At 35.4% G+C, this 21,331-nt stretch overlaps 1 protein-coding gene across 2 annotated transcripts in view; it reads left to right on the top strand.

The window, feature by feature from the left end:
* chst11 (carbohydrate (chondroitin 4) sulfotransferase 11) overlaps window positions 1-20,331 on the top strand; it is a 38,854-nt gene extending 18,523 nt beyond the window's left edge. For both annotated transcript variants that reach the window (XM_019073176.2, XM_019073175.2), the window contains exons 2-3: window positions 1,575-1,660; window positions 16,804-20,331. In XM_019073176.2, coding sequence (XP_018928721.1) covers window positions 1,575-1,660; window positions 16,804-17,658 — 941 coding nt within the window. In that variant the 3' untranslated portion in view covers window positions 17,659-20,331. The remainder of the gene's footprint in view (window positions 1-1,574; window positions 1,661-16,803) is intronic.
* Window positions 20,332-21,331: the final 1,000 nt, after the last annotated feature.

Raw genomic sequence — 21,331 nt, 5'->3', positions numbered from 1 at the left:
CTTTGTACCAACTTTGATTTTCCTGTTTGGACTTCTTCAAATTCTTCCAAAACTATCCAAAAAAAGTACTTCTCCATCAACAGGATTTCTGGTCGCTTTTCAACCTGACACAATGGAAAAACCAATACTTATTCGAATTCCCCCAAATTTATCCCCAAAAAAGTATGTTAAGTTGCCATCTACAAGATTTCTGGTAGCTTTTAAAACTGACACAATGTAAAAAAAAAAAAAAACTTTGGCCAAACATGAATGATTAAAAATGCCATTCATTTTAAAATGGCCAATGCATGACCAATTAAAATGGGTATGAATTTGCTAGTAACAAAGATTCTTGATTGCTTGTTGGCTAAAGTCATATAAAGTGTACTTCCTTTGTTAATGTATCCAACCTGTCTTTTTTTGGCTTCATAACCTGATTCAGACAGAATATGCACACTTTTAGATCTGTTTTATTAGCCAATATTCTTAACATACACGGAAATGGTGAGGGATATGCAGAACCTGAATGACGGGTTTTCAAATTCTGTGGGTTCGGATTCCATGGTGGCATATTTACTCTAAATACAACAGACTGCACAATTATGAAGAAGGATTACTTCCTCATATGAGCGAGTGAAAAACTGGCATGCAGGTGCGAGGGATTTGAACATTTCTAAAACAGCCAATTAAATCACATAAACCCATCTCTCGCTATCACTGCAGCGCTAATGACAAACCCTCAGGTTGTCGACCCCCTGATCCAAACTGTCTGGTTCTTGTCCAGTAGTCTCTTTATCCCTCATTAACACATCCTTTCTGTTCCTCCATCACTCTCGTTTTCCTTTCATCTCTCATTCCCAGCGGTCTCAGTTTCATTCGGTTCCCTTACCTCGAGCTGGATTAAACAGTAAGACATCAGACGCTCTGAGAACGCTGTGCACTTACAGGCATTAACACACTTTTAAACAATGCTTTCTGTGTGCTGTGCACAAACACATACGGCTCTTAACATAACCCAAATACACACTATAAGTCAAGATAATGTTACATGAGCGTGAATAAACGAACCAATGTAGTACTAAATCTGTCAGTCTCAATCTTAGCACAGAGACTGCTTTCATAGGGCACCATTTCAGCAGTGCTGGTCATTAGCTTTCATGTAGTGTAATTTCAGCAGTGCCGGTCACTCTCTGCGGACTCGCTGCTGAGAGACAAACTGTATAAAACTATTACTGTCAGTTACGACATGGCAGAGCATCTACACATGCATTACCATGCTTAAATCATTCATCGATTGCAACATACTGTACACACTCTAGAGATGTGTGTGTTTTGAGGCAGTGACTTGGAATTAAATGTATTGTTTATATGGAGATGTGTTCGATGGCTTTGCATTATTAAAGAGTTGCCCTTTTAATGAGGTCATCCATTCAGTCAAGTGTGTGTGTGTGTGTGTGTGTGTTCAAGTGGCCATATGAACACTGCATATCGCTTCGGTGAAGCATGGCTTGTCGGGTTTGGTTGAGTTTGCTCCTGTCAGTTTGTGATTGGTTAGTCTAATTGTCTATCTGTCTCTCTCTTTGGTTTTGTTGCAGTTATGAGGCGGAACCCATTCGCGGCGGAGGGCTGCTGTCGGAAAGGCTCCAGAAACGCCCTACAGGAGCTGTACAATCCCACACAGGTATCAGTATGCTGGATCTTATGCTACACATATCAGTTTAGGGGATTGTAGATATTGCATATGCTGTGAAAATAGTAAAAAGTGGGGAAAATGTTTAAATAAAAATATAGTGTGACATACATGACACTAAATAATGTGATAAACATTAACTAAATAACATGAAATGTAACAAAAATATTCAAATGTACATAACTGTTAACAAAATTTTTTTTTAATAAAAATATATGCATTGAATCATGTAGGAATTTCTGTGAATGCTATTTTATTGTTTTTCACTGTAAATGATAAATGTGGCTCATATTTTCACATAAATGTATAATTTTATATAATACATATTTTTAACAATATGTACTTTAAAATACATGTATTTTCTTGTTATTTTTGTATATAGATTTAAATGAAAAATAGTCATTCATATTTTTACTGGCAAAAATCATAAATCTTACAGTAAAATTACATAATATAATCCTAAACTATTTATAGTTTTTCAAAATATATATGGTAAGATAAGATTTTTACTATTCCTTAAAATGAACCATTTTAAAAAATATTTTAAAGTAAATATGAATAAGTAAAATATCATTTTACAATGGTTTATATTTTTCTTTAATTTTTTCATTTTTAGTGCACTTTCATTTTTAGTATTTAATAAATTTGGTGTAGAAACAATGTTCACCCAGAAATTGCTAATAAAATTCGCAATTATTTACAAAGAAACGGCAAGTAACACTTTACCTTAAACATAAAAAAAAAAATTAAGAAAGTAGAAATTAAGTAAAAGTAGAATGTTTAAGTAGTATTTTCTTGTAAAACAAACTCCAATAATCTTTTAGTTTTATTTATATTTATATCCATTTATATTTATATTTATAATAATATTTCTATTATTATTTATATTCAATAATCTTATAGTTTTTTTATAACTTTGAAAAAATATTTTTTTTTAGTTTCAAAAATCGTTCACAAGCAGTTTAAATTCAATCTGAAATCCAGTGAATAAATCAGAAATTAATTGGGATTGATTTGACTGTGAAATATTGAAGTTACATTCAAAAATGAAGGCAGGAGGGTGAAAATATAAATGGAAAAAAAAAGTTGTTTCTGTGGCCAAGTGAGTTACTAAACATTACCAAGACAAACCTTTTTATCCAGAATAAAATGCACCAATGAATACTTCACAATAAGATCAGAAGCATGTATTTGAAAAGTAAATTGAGTCAAATTTGATTTCACGAGTCTATACGTTTCTGGTCCTCTCTGCATTGAGGTCAGTGGGAAAAGAATAACCTCTGGACCTCCACTGGAATGCCTGAGTATGTTACTATGGAAACACATAAGAGCACTCACATTACATTTCAATTGTAAAACATGCACGTCTAGAGCTCAGCCGAGCAGATCCGCTCCACCACAAAGCCAACAATATGCGAGGATTGAATTCATCCGGTTTAATTTCATCCCTCTCTCTTATTTCTCATGCTCACCTTCCTGCATATTTCCACCCGCCTCCACCTTTCAGTGATTGATCTCATAGCCCGTCTGTTCTTTGTCGCCCGACCGACCGTCCTGTTCCAGAAAGCAGGAAATGAAGGTGTAGCTGTAATAGTTTGTTTTCATCTCATGTTCAAAAACTCTTTCACCTTGAGAAATCAGGCTCAGTGCTGTCAGAACGTTTTGCACGTAAAGGAAGCCGACAGCTCCGAAATGTCACAGCACAAGCAGTAGGTGGTCTAGTCTGGCACTACACACACACACACACACACGTCTTTTTATCAACTTCAAATGTATTTATACTGAGCTAATTATATTTTCTATTCCTCAAAGACATATTCTGGCCTCAGAACAAGTTAAGATCAATAAACAGCATTTGTAGCGCAATTTTAATTGAACTGAATGAATTCAATCTTAGTCAATCTAAATATGTTAAAATACTCTCTGTTTCAATAGTGTAGACACAAGACGTAAACAATATGTGTGTTAACACGATTTTACTGTGAAAAAATCTCTGACTAAGTTTTTCTGTATAAACTTATCTCCAGTTTTACAACTTCATTGCCATGACAATAGAACACAGTAAACCCTAAAACCACAAAATTACAGTACAAAAATATCATTTAAACATGCAGCACAAATCATGGTTTCAATAGTAGCTTTTCTAAAACAATAAGTTTCACATTTATGCTTTTAAGTCCTACAATAGTTTGCCCCATTCATTACTATTATAAATGTTGTTGATTTGGATGAACTTGCATTGTACCAGAAAAAAAAAAAAAAAAACCTTACTAACTGTTTTGTAAACCTAGTACTGTATATCCAGTTTTACAACTACAGTGGAATGCCATAAACCCTAAAACCCCAAAATGACTATAAAATTATGATTTATACAGGTTCGCAGCTCAAATAATACACAAATGTCAATAGAAAAATTTCACTAAATGCTTTTTTTTTTTTAAATATAAGCTTCACTTTTTTGCTTTTAAGTCCTCTAAAAATCATCCCCATTCACTTCTATTGCAAGTGCATCACTGTAACCTCGATTTTTTATGCCACAAGTGTGGAGTTGTTGAGATGAACTTGTACTGAACTCTAAATTTCTGACAACCAAAATGCATGTCAACATGATTTTAATGTGAAAAAGATCAGTTCACTAACCTTTTTTATAAACTTATATTCAGTTTTACAGCTTTGTTGCCATAACAACAGAACACTATAAACACTAAAACGACTGTAAAAAAGGATTTAAACAGGTTTACAGCTCTAAAATACATTTTAAAAGAATAATCCATTGTAGAGTGTTTTTATAAAATTACAAGATTCACATTTCTGCGCAAGTTCTTTAAAAAAATTTTGGTCTTTTTCTTTTATTTTGTATGTGTATCTCTGCAACCTTGGTTGGTTACAAATATCGTCAATTGAGATGAACTTGTACTGAACACAGAATATTCCTTTAACTTTCATTTAGATGTTATTTACTATGTTTAATACGCCGTTTTCCTCTTTGTGACCATTGGCTGCTCTTCACATGTAGTTAATTTCAGGTTTTACTATCCTTGTAGGAACATTTGGTCCCAGCAATGTAAACAAAACCCAACCCACACACAAACACACACACACACACACACACACACACACACACACACACACACACACACACACACACACACCTGTTCTGATGTAAATTCAAGCTTTTAAACTGAGCTCAATCCCCGGTGGATTCTAAGCGAGTCTGAATACATGTACAGTATATTTAGACTATGTTTCCATATGCAGCGGCACATGTAAAGTTCCATTCATTTTTTCCACAAATTTGAGGCTTTCTTTTTGACCACTCGTGCAGCATTTGCCATATGATACGCATAAAGGCAACAGAGTCCCATTGAGTTTGGATACACTTTTACAGGGGACATTCAGAAAGGCCGTTGCCTATCTCGTGAATTTCAATACCCTCGGCTCACACACAGTTGCATGTAAGTTCAAGTAGCTTTACTGTGAAAGCAGCCACATTCATGCGGACTGTAGAAACACTATACAGGAGATTCAGGTTATTGTAGGCACTCAGATAAAGCTAAAGTCAGCACTTAATAGGCTAGAACACCGTACACTACTTATAATGTATGATGTTGTAATGTTCAACAAGCACCATACTGTATGCAGTAAAACGCAACACAGCTTTTATTATTCCACCAGAAACTGTGACAGGTACTAAAACTATTACACTGAGACTATTATAGCAGATTATACTCTCTCTCTCACTCTTATTCTTTTACAGGCTGTTCGCACTCAGCAAAGCTTTTTAGTCAGGCTGTAATGTGCCTCTGTTCGGCTTTTACTGACCCTGCTGGGTAATGAGACTTTCACTCATCCACCGAACGCTTTTGCTCTCTTTCTGTGTGAATGAGCAGGATGGTCCAAGAATCATCTGCTCGGTAAATGTTACCATCTCAGCCCTAATGAGGACACTCCGAAAGATGTGCAGCTTGGCTTTAAGTCTAGCCGTGTGTGGAAATTCAGCACAGAAGCATAATCATAAAAATCATGAGTAGATAAAGTATTTAATCAGCTTTATTTGGCTTATTAGGGACTTTAGAGCAATGCACTGTGGGAAAACCGACACATACGCTCTGAAATAACCTCACAAGTAGCTGATTTTGAACGCTGTACATAGGAACAAACAACACCTTTAAAGTCCATGTAAAGCAATATTAAATATGTTAACACCAAGTAAAGAAAAGTTTTCAAAATCTTGAAAAAATAGGCTGTATTCTCTACTTCCACAAAAATGGTGAAAAACTATATTTATAATGTGTTTAGAAACAATTCTCTGAATTACCTGTACATGGATGGAAGCATACAGGAAACTCTTGATGTTATCATAATACACATAAGCATAAAAATACCATATAATTTAGTGTAATACAGTATAATTCTACTTGGCATTGCTGTCAATTGCCATCTTGAGTTAATGCAATGCATTCTGGGATATATGCTCGTACATTTATTTTATGCTAAAATGCATGAGCTCGTCAAGCTTCTTGTGTCTTAGAAGGCAGCGTGATTATAAAGATAAAATACTCTAATAAACCAAAATACAGAATTTAATCAGATACATACTTTTTGAAATTGACTGATATTTCTCTCGACCTTGAGTTTTTTTTCTCTGAAATCACTGCAATGTATTCTGGGTTTGCTTTATTAATTTCTTAATTTTATTTATTTATTTTTTATTATTTTCCCCTAAATCCATCACAATGCGTTCTGGGAAATCTGCTTTATCGTATACATTTTTATTATACCAGAATGCTTTGTGAGATCATCAACAGAATTTAATCGGATTTTTGCCACTTTGAGTGAATTTTGCTGTCACATGCATTTTGGGAACTTATTAAGTATTTTGTTTGTTTGTTTAATGAGCTCATTGCAATGCATTCTGGGATATCTATTTTATACAAGAATGCATCAGTGCTGTTATTGTAAACAAAAACTTAAACTATTTTACTGTAATTTCCCTTAACTTAAAATTCAAATGAAAATAAGAAAAATGTTAAAAAACCTAACTGAAGTAAAAATAAAAATATTTAAAAACTTTAAAAAAAGTTTAGGTTGCATTACTAAAATGACAAAAAAATTAATTAAAATAAAGCTTAATAGAAGCTTTAACATGAACATGAAATTCTAAAGTGGAACAATTTAAGTTTTCTTCAAGCAGTCTTTTTTTTTATTTACAACTTTAAAAAAAAATCTTTTTTATTTTTTTTACACTGTAGGATGCAGCATAATTGCACTTTTTAATACCTAAAATGCAGTCTAGGTAGGCAACTCAGTAGGTTCTGCAACAGAGCTATAGTGTTGTTAAAGGTAGTTGACCCAAAAATGAAAATCCTGTCATCATTTACACATTCTCCACTTTTTCCAAACCAGTATGAGTTTCTTTCTTCTGCTGAACACAAAGGAACATTTTTTTTTTAACTGCTACCATCAACTGTTCAACAACTGAAAGAAATTCATAGAGGTTTGGAACAACTGGAGTGTGAGTAAATGACAGAGTTTTCATTTTTGGGTGGACTTTAATATTTAATATTAAACCTGAGTAATCGTATCATGTAGAAAGATCATGTTACAGAAATGACTTATCCAGATATCAAAGGCATTGCTGATGTATCAGTTTGAGAGGGAGAGAGGGATCGTGGGAATGAATGAGCGAGTCTATAGAGGTTGGCTGACAGCTGTCATGTGCTCTTCTGCCCTTCATTACTGGAACACGGATGCTTGATTTCAACTGTATGTATGTGTGTGTGTGTGAGAGAGAGAGTGATGGGTAACACCTGAGGGCTGCACACACCCCAAACATCACAAACAATTACGAAAACATGAAAAGATGCAAGATCAGACAAGCACAGAGACGTATCTTATCGTAATGAATCTGACTCAGAAACCCACAAACTGACACATATATTTCACACTCTCATCTCGGAATCAGTTTCACTGGTCTTTAAAAATCCTCACTGCTTTCTTTTACTGTCAGAGTCATTTGCAGCATTCCATATTCAGATGTTTACGGACATGTGGCTTTGCTCTGGGACTGAATGCTGGAGCACAGAGCAGAGACTTGTGGCTTTAGTTTAAGGTTCACTAAAGTGCACAATAAAGTAACTCACTGTTCTATTTTTATTTAATAAAATAATATAATAAATATAAGCTTTTTTTTAAAAAATGTTATTCCACTAAATCTGCTATTTTAAAATTTTAAGTCTTCATTTTATTACTAATATATTCTGTAAATGTTCTATTGGATTATCAACTACTTTCGTAAATATTATTAATATTATATTAATATTATATATATATATAATAAAGAGAAATAAATCTAAATAAATCTAGAAATCTAGAAAAGCAAAACTGTAGTAAACTAAACTAATCAAATTAAAGCATTTTAAAATGTTTGTCTACCAGGTTTTGCTATTGTATTAAATATTTTAATATATATTTACTTTAGATTATATAGATCATTTACACACACACACACACACACACACACACACACACACACACACACACACACACACACACACACACACACACACACACACATAATCTATACTGAAATCAGTAAATCATTAATATAAAAGCAAGTTTGTAAAACTAATACCCTTTGTCTGTGTGTGTGTGTGTGTGTGTGTGTGAGTGTTTGAGAGAGTCTTTGATAATCTGGTGAAAGTTCAGGCAGCCTTTCATTACGTTTAAACTCTTCAGAGGAGAACTATAATCAAATCATCAGTTGTCTCGTATTTCCCTCAGCACGCAGCAGCAGCAGCACACAGCTCTGACATTAGTTTGTGAACTCACTGAACTGAACTCCTCTATGCCACTTGTCTCTGTAGCTCAGTGTAAGATGCTTTTCAGGTGCGAGAGGTGGAAAATCACTGGCTTGACATCGACTTCTCAGGATCTCTCACTCTTTTCCTGTTACTCCCACCCTCCCTCCCTCGCCTCTCCTTGTCCTCTGTGTGAGTCTCTTTCGCTGGCTCAGTGGGAAATGCGTGGTTTTATTTGTTTATCTTAAGGCAGGTTTTTCTGGTGAGGTGGGTCGAGGTAAAAGAGGGTGTGTGTCCAAATCTACACAGTGAATAACTAATGGAACGTAGCAAAGCTTCTAACTTAAATACATATTTCAAGTTTAATTCAATTTTAGTAAGTCATTTAATTTGGATGCTTAATTCTAATTAACTGGTTTGGGGGGAAAAGATTTAAATAACTTATTTGTGTACTCTCTGAATATTTAGTAGCGAAATAAAGTATTCCATAAAAAATACTGTTTGTGACGTTTTTGATTCAGGTATATAATGTATGGCTCTTTAAAATAATATATGCATAAAATATATAAAAAAAATACAAAATAATAAAAAAGTATATAAATTATATACCAGAATATATCTTACACGATCAAATTCATATTATCAAATATACATAAATGTACAATAATATATATATATACATATATTTTCTATATGTGTAGAAACATTTATTCAGGTCTGATTGATTGTTTTAACATATATTTTACAATTATATAATGTACAGTGTACGAACCTAATGCACAATAGTGCAACATTTTTAATAGGAATATTTAATTTACATTAAAAAAAATAACTATATAACTATATATATATATATATATATATATATATATATATATATAAGTTTTACCTATTTTGTTGTTTTTGTCTTTTATTGAATGTCAAAACATTTTAAAGTAAAGCTTCATTTTAAAGCTTTAGTTTCAAAGTAACTTCTTCAATACTAGTGTAACAGTCTTACATCACTCTAGAGGTATCCCATAATCCTCTATCACACACTGCCAGCGCACATGGTAGCATTTCCCTTGCACTTTTACTCAACCTCTCAATGCAGCACCCTGTGAGTTGACGTGTGCGTGTTTGCGCGTGTACCTGGCCAGTAGAAAGGACACATTGGCAGTGTTGGGCAGAGCCAGTGGAAACTTCCTGTTTGAGCGCTGAGGGCATTCGACACTGCACCCATTCACCCCCCACCCCCATCTCTCTCTCTATCTCTCCGGCCGCTCCAGTCTCCCTCCCTCTCCTGGGTGGTGTTCATATACACCTCTATTAGATATTCACTAGAGGTCAGAGGAAGTCACATGATTACTTGACATTATGCAATTTCTTCAAGTAATATATATTTTCAGTAAGTCTGTTTAATTTGTTAAAATCCCTTATTTTATGTATGAGCATAAACGAAATATGAAAATGATGTAAGAATATCCACAGTAAAGGCACTGATTGTATTGTCGGATGATGCAGTCATACTATGATGTAACACTGGAATAGACATCATCATACAGTGGCTTGACCTTTTTAGTAGGTTGTTAAAATGAAGTGTAAACTCGTGTTTTAATGAGAAAGGAGGAGTTCATCCCTGCTGTGTGGCTGTTATCGAAAATCATGGAAAAGTTACTTTTGGTCTCTTGTGAACAAGGGTTTGGGGGCAGAAGCGCGTTCGTCTCTTTCTCATTCTCTCATTGATACGGGGTCAGTTTTACTGCAGCAGCGCTAAATCAAGCCCTCCGCTTTAAGAGACAGAAGAGATCCGTCAAGACGAGCAGCGTGTCGAATCAGGGACTGCTGGGACTGAGTGTGAGGGGGAGAGATGCACAAGGACAGCTTTATCAGCAGCGCGCGCGCGTGTGTATGAATATGTGTTTGCGAGAGCTGAAAGAGGTATTAACTGAACAGAACTCTGAGAACTGGCATGCAGTTTGGTGTTTACTGAGCAAATACAGACAGACGCGCGGGCACACAAACTAGCGCAGCACTCAGCTGGACTCAGCGCAGCAGGCATGAGTCATCATCATCATCATCACCATCATCATCGCCACAGCAACAGCCGCTGCCCGCCTGACGGGTCCATGCTGTAATGCATGAATGATAAGAATGATAAGAATAAACTTCCTGTGCATCAGCACCAATTCTGCTCGAATTTCTGCATGATGTGATTAAGATGATCAGTCTTTGAAAAACAAACAAATGTATTTAGTTTCAAACACCATACTAGCATGGAATAGCCGGGTTATATATCATTCAATATATTAAGATAATATATTTATGTATAATACTTGCTTTAAATAGATTGCATAATGTAATTGACATAATATAAATATAAAATTGCAATTTTACATAATTGTTTTCTATTTGAATATATTTTAAATTGCTCCAGTACTCCAGTCTTCAGTGTCACAGCTCCTTCAGAAATCATTTTAATATGCTGATTTGGATCTTAAGAAATATTTTTGATTATTATAAATGTTGGATACAGTTTTTGCTGCTTAATATTTTGTGAAACCATAATATACTACCATTTAAAAGTTATGTAAGATATAATAATAATTATTATTATTATTTTAATTAATACTTGTATTCAACAAAGGTACATTCAGTTCACATTTATATTGTTTAAAAGATTTATATTTGGAAATTCTTCAGCAAAAAACTATGAAAAAATAAGTAACATAATAAAATAAATTAAGCAGCAAAAAATGTTTTCAGCATTGATAACCCTAACCACTGTTAATAATTAAATACTAATAATAAATTATAATATTTGAGCACCAAATAAGCATATTAGAGTGATTTCTGAAGTATCATGTGACACTGAAGACTGGAGTAATGATGCTGAAAATTAAGCTTTACCTGCACAGAAATTTAAATTACATTAAAATTTACAGTATTTGTCATATAACATATTGTGTGTTTTAACATATAATAAATATAATATAATATAATATAAATGTTAATGCATATATTAAGAAGTGCAAACTGATTTGAATCTAATTCTGAAAATTTTACTCTGTTCATTTTATTGTGCATGTCTCCAGTAAGGAAATTAAATGAATTCTCTGAGTTAAACTTAAGCCCTCTGAGTGTGCTAAACTCTCTCTCTGAGCTCATATAAATGGATGATAAATCTTAGCATGAGGACAGATGGAGGAAAGGATGAGAGAGGCAAGGCTTTGACTTTCTTTAATAATTCATCTCATGCTTATAAGAGCTTCTGAGGTCGTCGTGGTCACGGGGTCAAATCATAACCTCAGTGACCGAGAATCAATCTCCTAAAAAGCAGCGAACTTTCAGTGAGACATAGTGGGTGTTTCTTCAACTAAGGGCGCAGGTGGATTTTTTATGCAAACTAACAGATTTCAACTTTCAATAAGATTTTGTGTTAAATTTTGAAAATCCATCATATGTTTAACAATCATATAATTATTATATTATCATAAAAATTGCATCAATTATATGCATACAAATAAAAATATCTATATAAAAGACTGATAAAGATTTTTATTTTATTGTATTTTATTTTTGCACAAATAACTGAGAAAAATCGATTTAAGTGTGAACAGATATTTTTTTCATAAAAAAAAAATAAAAAATCTAAAAAGTTTACCACATTTACCTTCATTTTTCTCAGTTGTTATGTGTTATAATATTTATATAACCATATATATATATATATATATATATATATATATATATATATATATATATATATATATATATATATATATATATTTAAAAATATGAAAAAAAAATATTTATCAATATCTTAATAAATAATATCTTATATTGAAATTGAAATTTGCCTCGGCAAAATCATTTTTCCAAGGATGAACATTATTAAAAGACAAATTAAGTAAATTAGAGTGTAAAAAAGTATTTTCAAGAGTTTACTTTCTAAACTTCCGCAGGGCCAAAAGTGCCAATATATTTAAGAAACACTCTCTGGTGGGCAAACAGATGCTTTGAATGTATGATTATTAATGCTTTGCTCATGGTGCTGTTCAAGTTTGCATTCTGTTTATTTCAGGAAAGCCAGAACGTGGTGAAGATAAATGTACCGCACATAAACACAAACGTACCTCAAACACACTTGCGCATATCAAAGCTCTGTTGTAGCGTATCGACTTGACAAAATGTTACAGTTACCTCAGGCTACTGCCAGCTGTGTTTTACTGTGTGATTTGAATCTCATTAAATGTGCGTGCAGTAATTTTTTCCTCATTCAAATTTGACACATAAAGAAATTAACAGTACTTCTGGAAAAAAATATAGTTAAAATCATATCAGTAGGCTCATAAAAACTGCTTTATTTTACATATCTCAATATTTTGAGATCACATGACCAGCCGAATACTCACTTCATCTACTTGTTATTCGACATATTTGTTTATCAAATAATTTACAATTATTTTATGCTGAATTCTTTATTAATGCATTTTGCTACTGAATGCAAATATATCTGTTTTTCTTTCCCACAAACCTCTGCCTGTTTCCACGGGCATCTCTGTGTGTGTCGTTCTGGTATTATTGCAATGTGAATGCATTCCAGCTATATAACTGCAGTGGAGAGCAGTGTGTGCTGGGAATAAATTAGCTCAGGGCATCTACAGACTGACAGAGCACCATGTGAATGTGTTTTTGTCTGAGAGAAACATAGGCTGAGGGAGAGACCACATATATCTTAGCATCGTTGTCTGCTCTGTGATAACGAGGTGAAAGTGTGTGTTGAAGATTGATGCTGGATCTGTGTGAGCGCAGGAGACAAACAGGCAGGAAAAAATAACAAATCCTGTGGACGGTAGCCTCAATCTGGCTCTGTTCACACACAGTTCAGTTATAAACAGCCTCATTCTATAAACAAAGTGACTCTCTTAAATATGCAAATATGAATTTATAAAGTATGATCAGAGTGTTTATTATGAAGACTTTCTAGTAGTGGTGAACCTGTGTTTTGTTGGCCGCTATTTCAGAAAGGCTGATGTGTACTGTATATGTGTATAATATCACATGATTTAACTGAATGATACATAACATTTAAACAAAATTGCTGCAATAAAAAATTATTACATAATATTTACTATAATATTTTGAACATTAATCAATATAAATAGATAATGAATAAATAATTAATATAAACTTTAAATAATTTTTGATGCACAACATTGCTGCAATAAAATGAATATTTATTTTACATATTTATGAAAATATTTAAAATAATTTGGTCAATTAATCTATATGAAAAACATTTTTGAATCTGATAAACTTGATGAACTTGAAGTTAGTTGCACAACATTGCTGCAGTTAAATTGATTTATTTTATATAATGTTTAGCGAAATAATTATAAAAATTATATAAAAAAACTATCTGAAAAATAACTTAATAAAAACTGATCTATAAGAAATATTTTATACTTTTGACTCAATTAAATGAATATATACAGTGTGTATATATATATATATATATATATATATATATATATATATATATATATATATATATATATATATAGTATTTATTTTAAATAATATTTAAATAATTCATTTAATTTCCATTAAATTATTTCTAATAATTTAATACCATTATTATTACTATTCATAAAATTATTTCAACTTAATTAAAAAATAGCAACATCTTGATTCTTGTTTTAAAAATAAAAATGTAAGTAACAATGTACAAGGGTTTGTAATCTAGGATTTAAAATTGCTTTTCAGTAACAACTTTGCCTATACAGTATATTGGTTGACCACTAATTTTTAGTATTACAGAAATACAATCTCTGATATTTACTATTGTTTCTATTTACTATTATGATTACAATCATTATTCATAGCTATTGTGACAACAGAAAAGGAGCTTGACTTCATTTATTTATTCATACAGACAGTCTCGGAGATGCTTCTGTAAGCTGTTGTATGAACGGGATCATTTGAGAGTCATATCTGTTGGTAAATATGACTTTCAATCCCAAACACAGACTGACTGAACGTAGCTTTGGTCATTGACGTGTAGCTGTTGTTAGCCCTCTCAACACACAGCTCACGATCACATACACATACGTCTTACGACCCCATTTCTCCTATCTATACCCCTGCATAATGGAGTTCAGGGCCGATAGCAGCAAAGTCCGCTCAAGCTTTTATATCAAGGTTTTCTATTACCAAAGTCCTGACGTGTCTGCAGGAACCAGAGTGAACAATATATCATTAGCTATATGTATAAAGAGACTGTGCTTCCGAGAAAAGCTCTCAGCGTTTTGAACTGCTCTGCCAAATACAGACACTGTCCTGCTACTGATGAGGCTCAGTGTAAAGTTTTAAGAATTTTACCCTGCTACTGAATGATTGATTATTATGGTTATCCATTGTAATTAATTATTTTATGCTGCCTGTCTCCTATAAACTTTTAAAATTAGAAGGAATAGCACATGCGAAAATAAAAATTGTCTTCATTTATACACCCTCGTGTCATTCCAACCTGTATGACTTTCTTCTATCCGTGGAACACAAAAGTAGATGTTTAATTGAATATTCATGCTGCTCTTTTCCAAAAAATGAAAGCAGATGAAGATGGATGTTAACAAGCTTCAAAAATGATAAAAAGCACCATAAAAGTACAATATCAGGACTTTTGTGATATATTTTAGAAAGAAATTTTGCGGAACTAAGAAAGTCATACAGGTTTGGAACAACATGAAGGAGAGTAAATGACAATTTTAATTTTTGCGTCAACTGTCCCTTTAAGAATAAACGTCTACACAACCTGATTTTACGATCTGTATATGCAAAGACATGGTTTCGGTTTCTATATTAATTTATCTGCTGATAAGGCGATGCAATGGTGCTTTATTCTAGGAATCTTAAAACCTGTCAGCGCAGATACTGGCCACAAACTCTGGGAAAATTCCACTAGAATAAAGCGCTTAAACTGATGAGAGTGGGTGTGTATAAAAGAGAGTGAAAGAGGCTGAGAGACATACGCACACACACAGAGACAGAGCATGTGGGTGGCTGTAGGTTTGAATAATGATTTTAGAGAAGTGTACAGTGCTGTTCTCTTTGTAAATGTTAGATTACATCCAACATGAAGAAACTTGATGAAACCGAGTGAAACAAGAGCTAGAGATATCGATTTCAACTACTAAAGAACAACTCAAATGGGAATAGTTCACACAAAAAGTGAAATTCTGAAAGTTTAGATAGATAGATAGATAGATAGACAGACAGACAGACAGACAGACAGACAGACAGACAGACAGACAGACAGATAGATATTCACCAGTGACCTGTTAGACTGACCTTTAACTTTTGGCCCCTATTGAGCAGATTGAGGGAAGGGTCCACACAGCTCAGCAAGATTCCGCTTTCACTGCCTCAGGCCTTCAGCAGAACATTTCTCAAGTCTTGGGTTTGTTTGATGTGGTGAGAAGGTGTGTGTTCACTGCTTTTGTTACAGTGTGGAAGAAGTTCAGGAATTTAAGAGCACTCTTTAATAGGATAAACACCATAAAATAGCTCTGCTCGCTGGAAGACTTACAACTGATTGCAATAGAATTCGACATTAGCATGATGCTAAGCTAATAGCAAAAAGTATATAAATATCATGCACAAATATTGGGTAAAACAATCAATTTTAATAAGGTTAAACCCTTCAGGAAGGGTTCCTGCACAGTTACTGTATGTTACTCTAATTAAACACATTTAATATTTGGAGTTACAGGATGTTATGTTAAAACTAAACTTAAAGGGTTAAAACTAAAATTGGCGGGATGGGAGATCTCCAGGAGCAGAATTAATTGTCCCTGCTGTAGAGGATTTAAGATAAGATTTTAATAGTACTGACTTGTGCAAAACTTTCCTCTTTATGGCAGCGTGCTGATTTATGGTCTTTATAGAGCTTTAAATTGCACATTGGAAATGAGTCTTTACATTTATATTCACATTTATGCATTTGGCAGACACTTTTATCCAAAGCGACTTGCATTGAATGTCTACATTTTATCAGTTCAAGCATTCCCTGAAAAATAAACCCATGAAGCCAGGGGTGTCCAAACCTGTTCCTGGAGGGCCACTGTCTTGTAGAGTTTAGCTCCAATCCTAATTAAACACACCTGAACCAAAGTAACCAGACTCACTAGAAACTTCCAGGCATGTGTGTTGGAGCTGGTTGGAGTTAAACTCTGCAGGACATTGGTCCTCTAGGAGCAGGACTGGACACCTCTGAGCTATGCTCTACTGTTCCACCTACTTTGTCTGTTTTCTCATTAATACCATCAACCCTTTCCTTCTTCTCTTTCTTAGGCTGAGTTTTCTGTGGCGGCAGTGTTGCATCAGGCCCGGCGGGATAAGGTGGCGGACACATGTCGTGCCTATAGCGCGTCTAGCCGCAAGCGACGTGTCCTGACCCCCAGCGACCTCAAGCACCTTGTGGTGGACGAGGAGCATGAGCTCATCTACTGCTACGTCCCCAAGGTGGCCTGCACCAACTGGAAGCGGGTCATGATGGTGCTGAGCGGCCGGGGCAAGTACAGCGACCCCATGGAGATCCCGTCCAATGAGGCCCACGTGCCCTCCAACCTCAAAACCCTCAACCAGTACAGCATTCCCGACATCAACCACCGGCTCAAGAGCTATCTCAAGTTTCTCTTCGTGCGCGAGCCCTTCGAGCGGTTGGTGTCAGCCTACCGTAACAAATTCACGCTCCGATACAACACCTCATTTCACAAACGCTATGGGACGAAGATTGTGAGGCGGTACCGCAAGAATGCAACAACTGAGGCGCTGCAGAGCGGCGCCGACGTGAAGTTCCAAGAGTTTGCTGAGTACCTGGTGGATCCGGGCACTCAGAGAGAAGCTCCGCTCAACGAACACTGGCAGACCGTCTACTCACTCTGCCACCCCTGCCACATCCACTACGATTTAGTGGGCAAGTATGAGACTCTGGAGGAGGACGCCAACTATGTGCTCAAACTGGCAGGGGTGGGTGACTCCTTGCGCTTCCCGTCGTTTGCCAAATCCACCCGTACCACCGACCAAATGGCAGCCATGTTTTTCAACAACATCAGCTCCCAGCAGCAAGGCCAGCTGTACCAGCTTTACAAACTGGACTTTCTTATGTTCAACTACTCCATTCCCAGCTACCTAAAACTGCAGTAAACACACATACGCAGTTGCGCACACGTTCCGAGCTTGTTCAACAAGGTTGAGCAATGGGAGAAGGACCGTAACTGAAAGACACAGGCAGGGAAATCAACCGAGCACTCAATTGTAAAATTGTATTTATATCCGCAGGGACGGTTGCTTTATTTCGAGACGACTAAGGAGTTATCGTCAACTGTAAATGCGGACCACTTTGAAAGTCTTTTGAGACTGAAGTCTGATGTTTTTGTCCATTGAATTGTACATTTCCAGTGTAAAGGCCCCTGTTCCCAAACATCAAAAGCAATATGACAGATTCTTAGCTATACCTGCTCAAGTGGTTTATCTATTAATATACTGCCGCCGCCATAATTGAAGCTTCACAGAAAGGAGCACCTAGACTAATAATAAGACTCGACATACAATCAGATTGTTCTGACTTCAACCCCCCACTTTTAATTTCGTGTTCCCATTGAAAGTGCCCTCACTTCTCCCATACTCAGATGGCCTTTGTGTGTGTATGTGTATTTATACAGTGCATATTTAAAGGTGCACACTAACAAAGAAGACAAAAAAGAGGCATTGAATCGTGCCTTCCTGAAGGGGGCGTGTACAAATGTGAGTGACAGGCAGGGGCTCCGCCCACTGGGTCAGTCAGGGAGCATCTGTAGCAGTCGAGGGGTCAGAGGTCACTGCGGGTTGGCCTCAAGCACACTGTTCCCACAACCCCTCCTCCCTCAGTTGGTCTTCAGTAAGGATTTTTAAAGCAGGAATTTGTTTTATTTTGTATTTGTTTATAATGGAAAAAGTTGCTGCGAGCAGCACTCTAATAATGCCATTTGAATTACTGTGTGAAATAGAGATGAGAAAGACTTAATTTTTTTTTCCAGGAAAGGAAATCCGCTTAGAGCTAGAGACTTTCTGAGGTTTAATTGTCATAATTCGTTCATATTTCTTCTTGCATCATTTGCAGAACACTGTTGTTGGGATACTATGCTGGTTATTTTGTGACGGGTGTACAGAAACAGGCAGGACTTTGTTTTCTGAGCTGTTCTCATGGGAAAGTTTCACACAGTGGTGTATGTTTGAGAGCGAGAGAGAGAGAAAATGCAGGCAAATCTGTTACATCCATTAGATGATTTAAACGTCTTTCCCAATTTGAGTTCAAATGAACACCCTTTAATTTAGTAAGCTGTCTTTTATGATCCTAATCTGCTTTGACGGTGCACAAAAATGATAAAAAATTGCTTATTTATGTGCACAATTGGCCACAAGCAGGTGTGTCCGAGTGCTTTATCTCATTGTCTTTGTCAGTAGCTTGTCTTGACTCTGGCTTAAGGCTTATGTTAGCTGCCTCTCTCCCATATCTCTCTGCTTTTTAGGAAAAGTCCTGGGTTTATTTGGCCTGAATAAGTGAGTGCTGATTAGCAGAATTTTAAATTCTGTAGACCAGGGTCTTTAATGAAGACCACACACACTCGTACACACTTGTGGCAGCACCCTATGCAGAGGGTAAAACTTGGCAAAAAAGCAAAAGAGAAGAAAAAAAAAACTTTTAAAACCAAGTCACGTTATCAACCTCTCTTTCTTTGTTTACTCTTTTTCTACTGCTACTCCTTTAATACATCATATCCTACAAAAAAAAAAAAAAAAAAAAAATTGAAAAAAAGTTTAAAAAAAACCCTAAAATTCCCATGCAGATTCCTAATCTTGGAAAACCAGTAAAACCATATGGAAGCCATAATTACAAAACTCATTTCTTTTAACCGAGTTGTCATTTAGTAGCCTAATTATGGTAACTGACTGGCTGGTTAGGACAACAACTCAGATTTACATGCAAGAGATTGCAGTAGATAAAATTAGCATGTTATCTTTCACAAAGACACATAAAACCTTTATCTAGTTGTTATTAGATTGCCTGCTGAAATCTCTCCTCTCCTCTTCACCAGAACAGGAAATGAATCTGAAGTGAAATGAATCACTTCATTTTGAATCATCAGCTCAGAAAACAAAGCCTGGATGCTTTCTCGGTTTATAAACTGTTTATTTCATTTGTTCTGCAACAACAAACACGGTACATCCTCATTAGCACCCTCACGACAGCCACGCTAATACACGCATTAGCGCCCACATTAGCAGGCACAGTGCCTTTCAAACTGTCACTCCATCACATGTAGTACAGCTCACTCACGTTGCATGCAGCAGTTTTCATTTTTAGAAATACAAAACATGATTTGCTTTATTTACGATTCATGTTTCCAGCTGAGCACTTCCCCAGATGGAGGTTTTATCATATTTAGCTAACCTTACACACTCTAGTACAGAACGGCTAGGCTCACCTTCCACACAGATGCTCACATGGCTTACCTGTTTCTCTATGTGCCTGTTTAATAATCAGTGTCTACATTGGTTCAATGCTGCCGTAGCTATTTGTTTCAGTGAGCGCCCGCTCGCTTTCTTGAGCTCACAAACATTCTTGAACTATCGGCAGTTTAATTTATTTATTTATTCCTTCTCTGTATTCAGGATGGACTCTGCCGGGTCATTGGGTCGGACCCTCGCACTGTAAATGGGAAAAATACAAACCAAGTGAACTGTCGGATCAATGCGCTCGCTGGAGAACGCGCTCACACACACTCTCTCTATCTCTCTCTCCTCCGTTTTCTCAATAAAGCTGAAACTGAAACCCTCTGTGTCTCCATATAATCATTAAACTTGAGTGAAAATGTCATCCGGGGATCCAGGGATCTTTTTTAACACAGCTCTTCCTCCTCATTTGGCATTTTATACTAAGATGATTCATAGGAAAACATCAAATCTTTTTCGGATCCTGCACCGCACGGCCCTGCTCACAGCTTCTTAGAGGGGATTTGTTCAATTACAATGTTCCTTAAATCCTGAGGGGGTTTAACAGGCCTTATAAAAATTAGTAGAGGCTGAATGTGATCCCTCACCTTTAGATAAACAACTTCTAAGTTTGTCTGTGAGCTTACTGTGCAGTTTGAAACCATTTATGGCTACTGTAGCTCAGCTGGTAGATCTCGATGCCAGTAATGCCAAGGGACGGCTTTATATCTGTTGTTATGTGAATAATCAGTCAGAAACTACTTTCTGAAGTCTCACTCTTACTGTACAACAAAGTTAAAAGCAAGTTTTGTGCATTTGATTCACTAAACAGAATGACTCATCATAAGAGGACAATTTGTTTATGGTTCAATAAAAAGAACCAACTCAAAAGAATCATTTGTTCAGCTATCGGACAACAATAATCACTGTATTTGTTGCACTGTAGATACACTAGTGGTTTTGCAGTGAATTGTAGGGCAAAAAAACATTCATTCAATTGAAATAATTCAATTCTTTTGGAAAGACAGAAATTCACATTACGAAGTATTTCCACATTTCAATTCATGTCTTGTGTTTTGGACTGACACTTTTGTTTTTTCCGATCAACTCTTTTAGATTAATCTTAAACAGCATGTAAAACAAATTGTTGTCTGTTTTACATGCCGATCAACAATATGGTGCTTCTAGGAGGGTGTAATAAGCAGCAAAGCAAACTAGACTTATTCGTCAAATATGTGGTTTTGTGAGACTAAAAACTCCCTAACAATATTATATGAAAAAACCCAGTTATTAGCCTCTCAGCAAGGCCAAATTTTTGAATCTTTGACAATATGGCTGACCTTGT

This window comes from Cyprinus carpio, chromosome A4, assembly GCF_018340385.1.
Source record: "Cyprinus carpio isolate SPL01 chromosome A4, ASM1834038v1, whole genome shotgun sequence".
NCBI classification, from domain to species: Eukaryota; Metazoa; Chordata; class Actinopteri; order Cypriniformes; family Cyprinidae; genus Cyprinus; species Cyprinus carpio.
The sequence above is the reverse complement of the archived record's forward strand: the minus strand, read 5'-3'. Positions and strand labels throughout refer to the sequence as shown.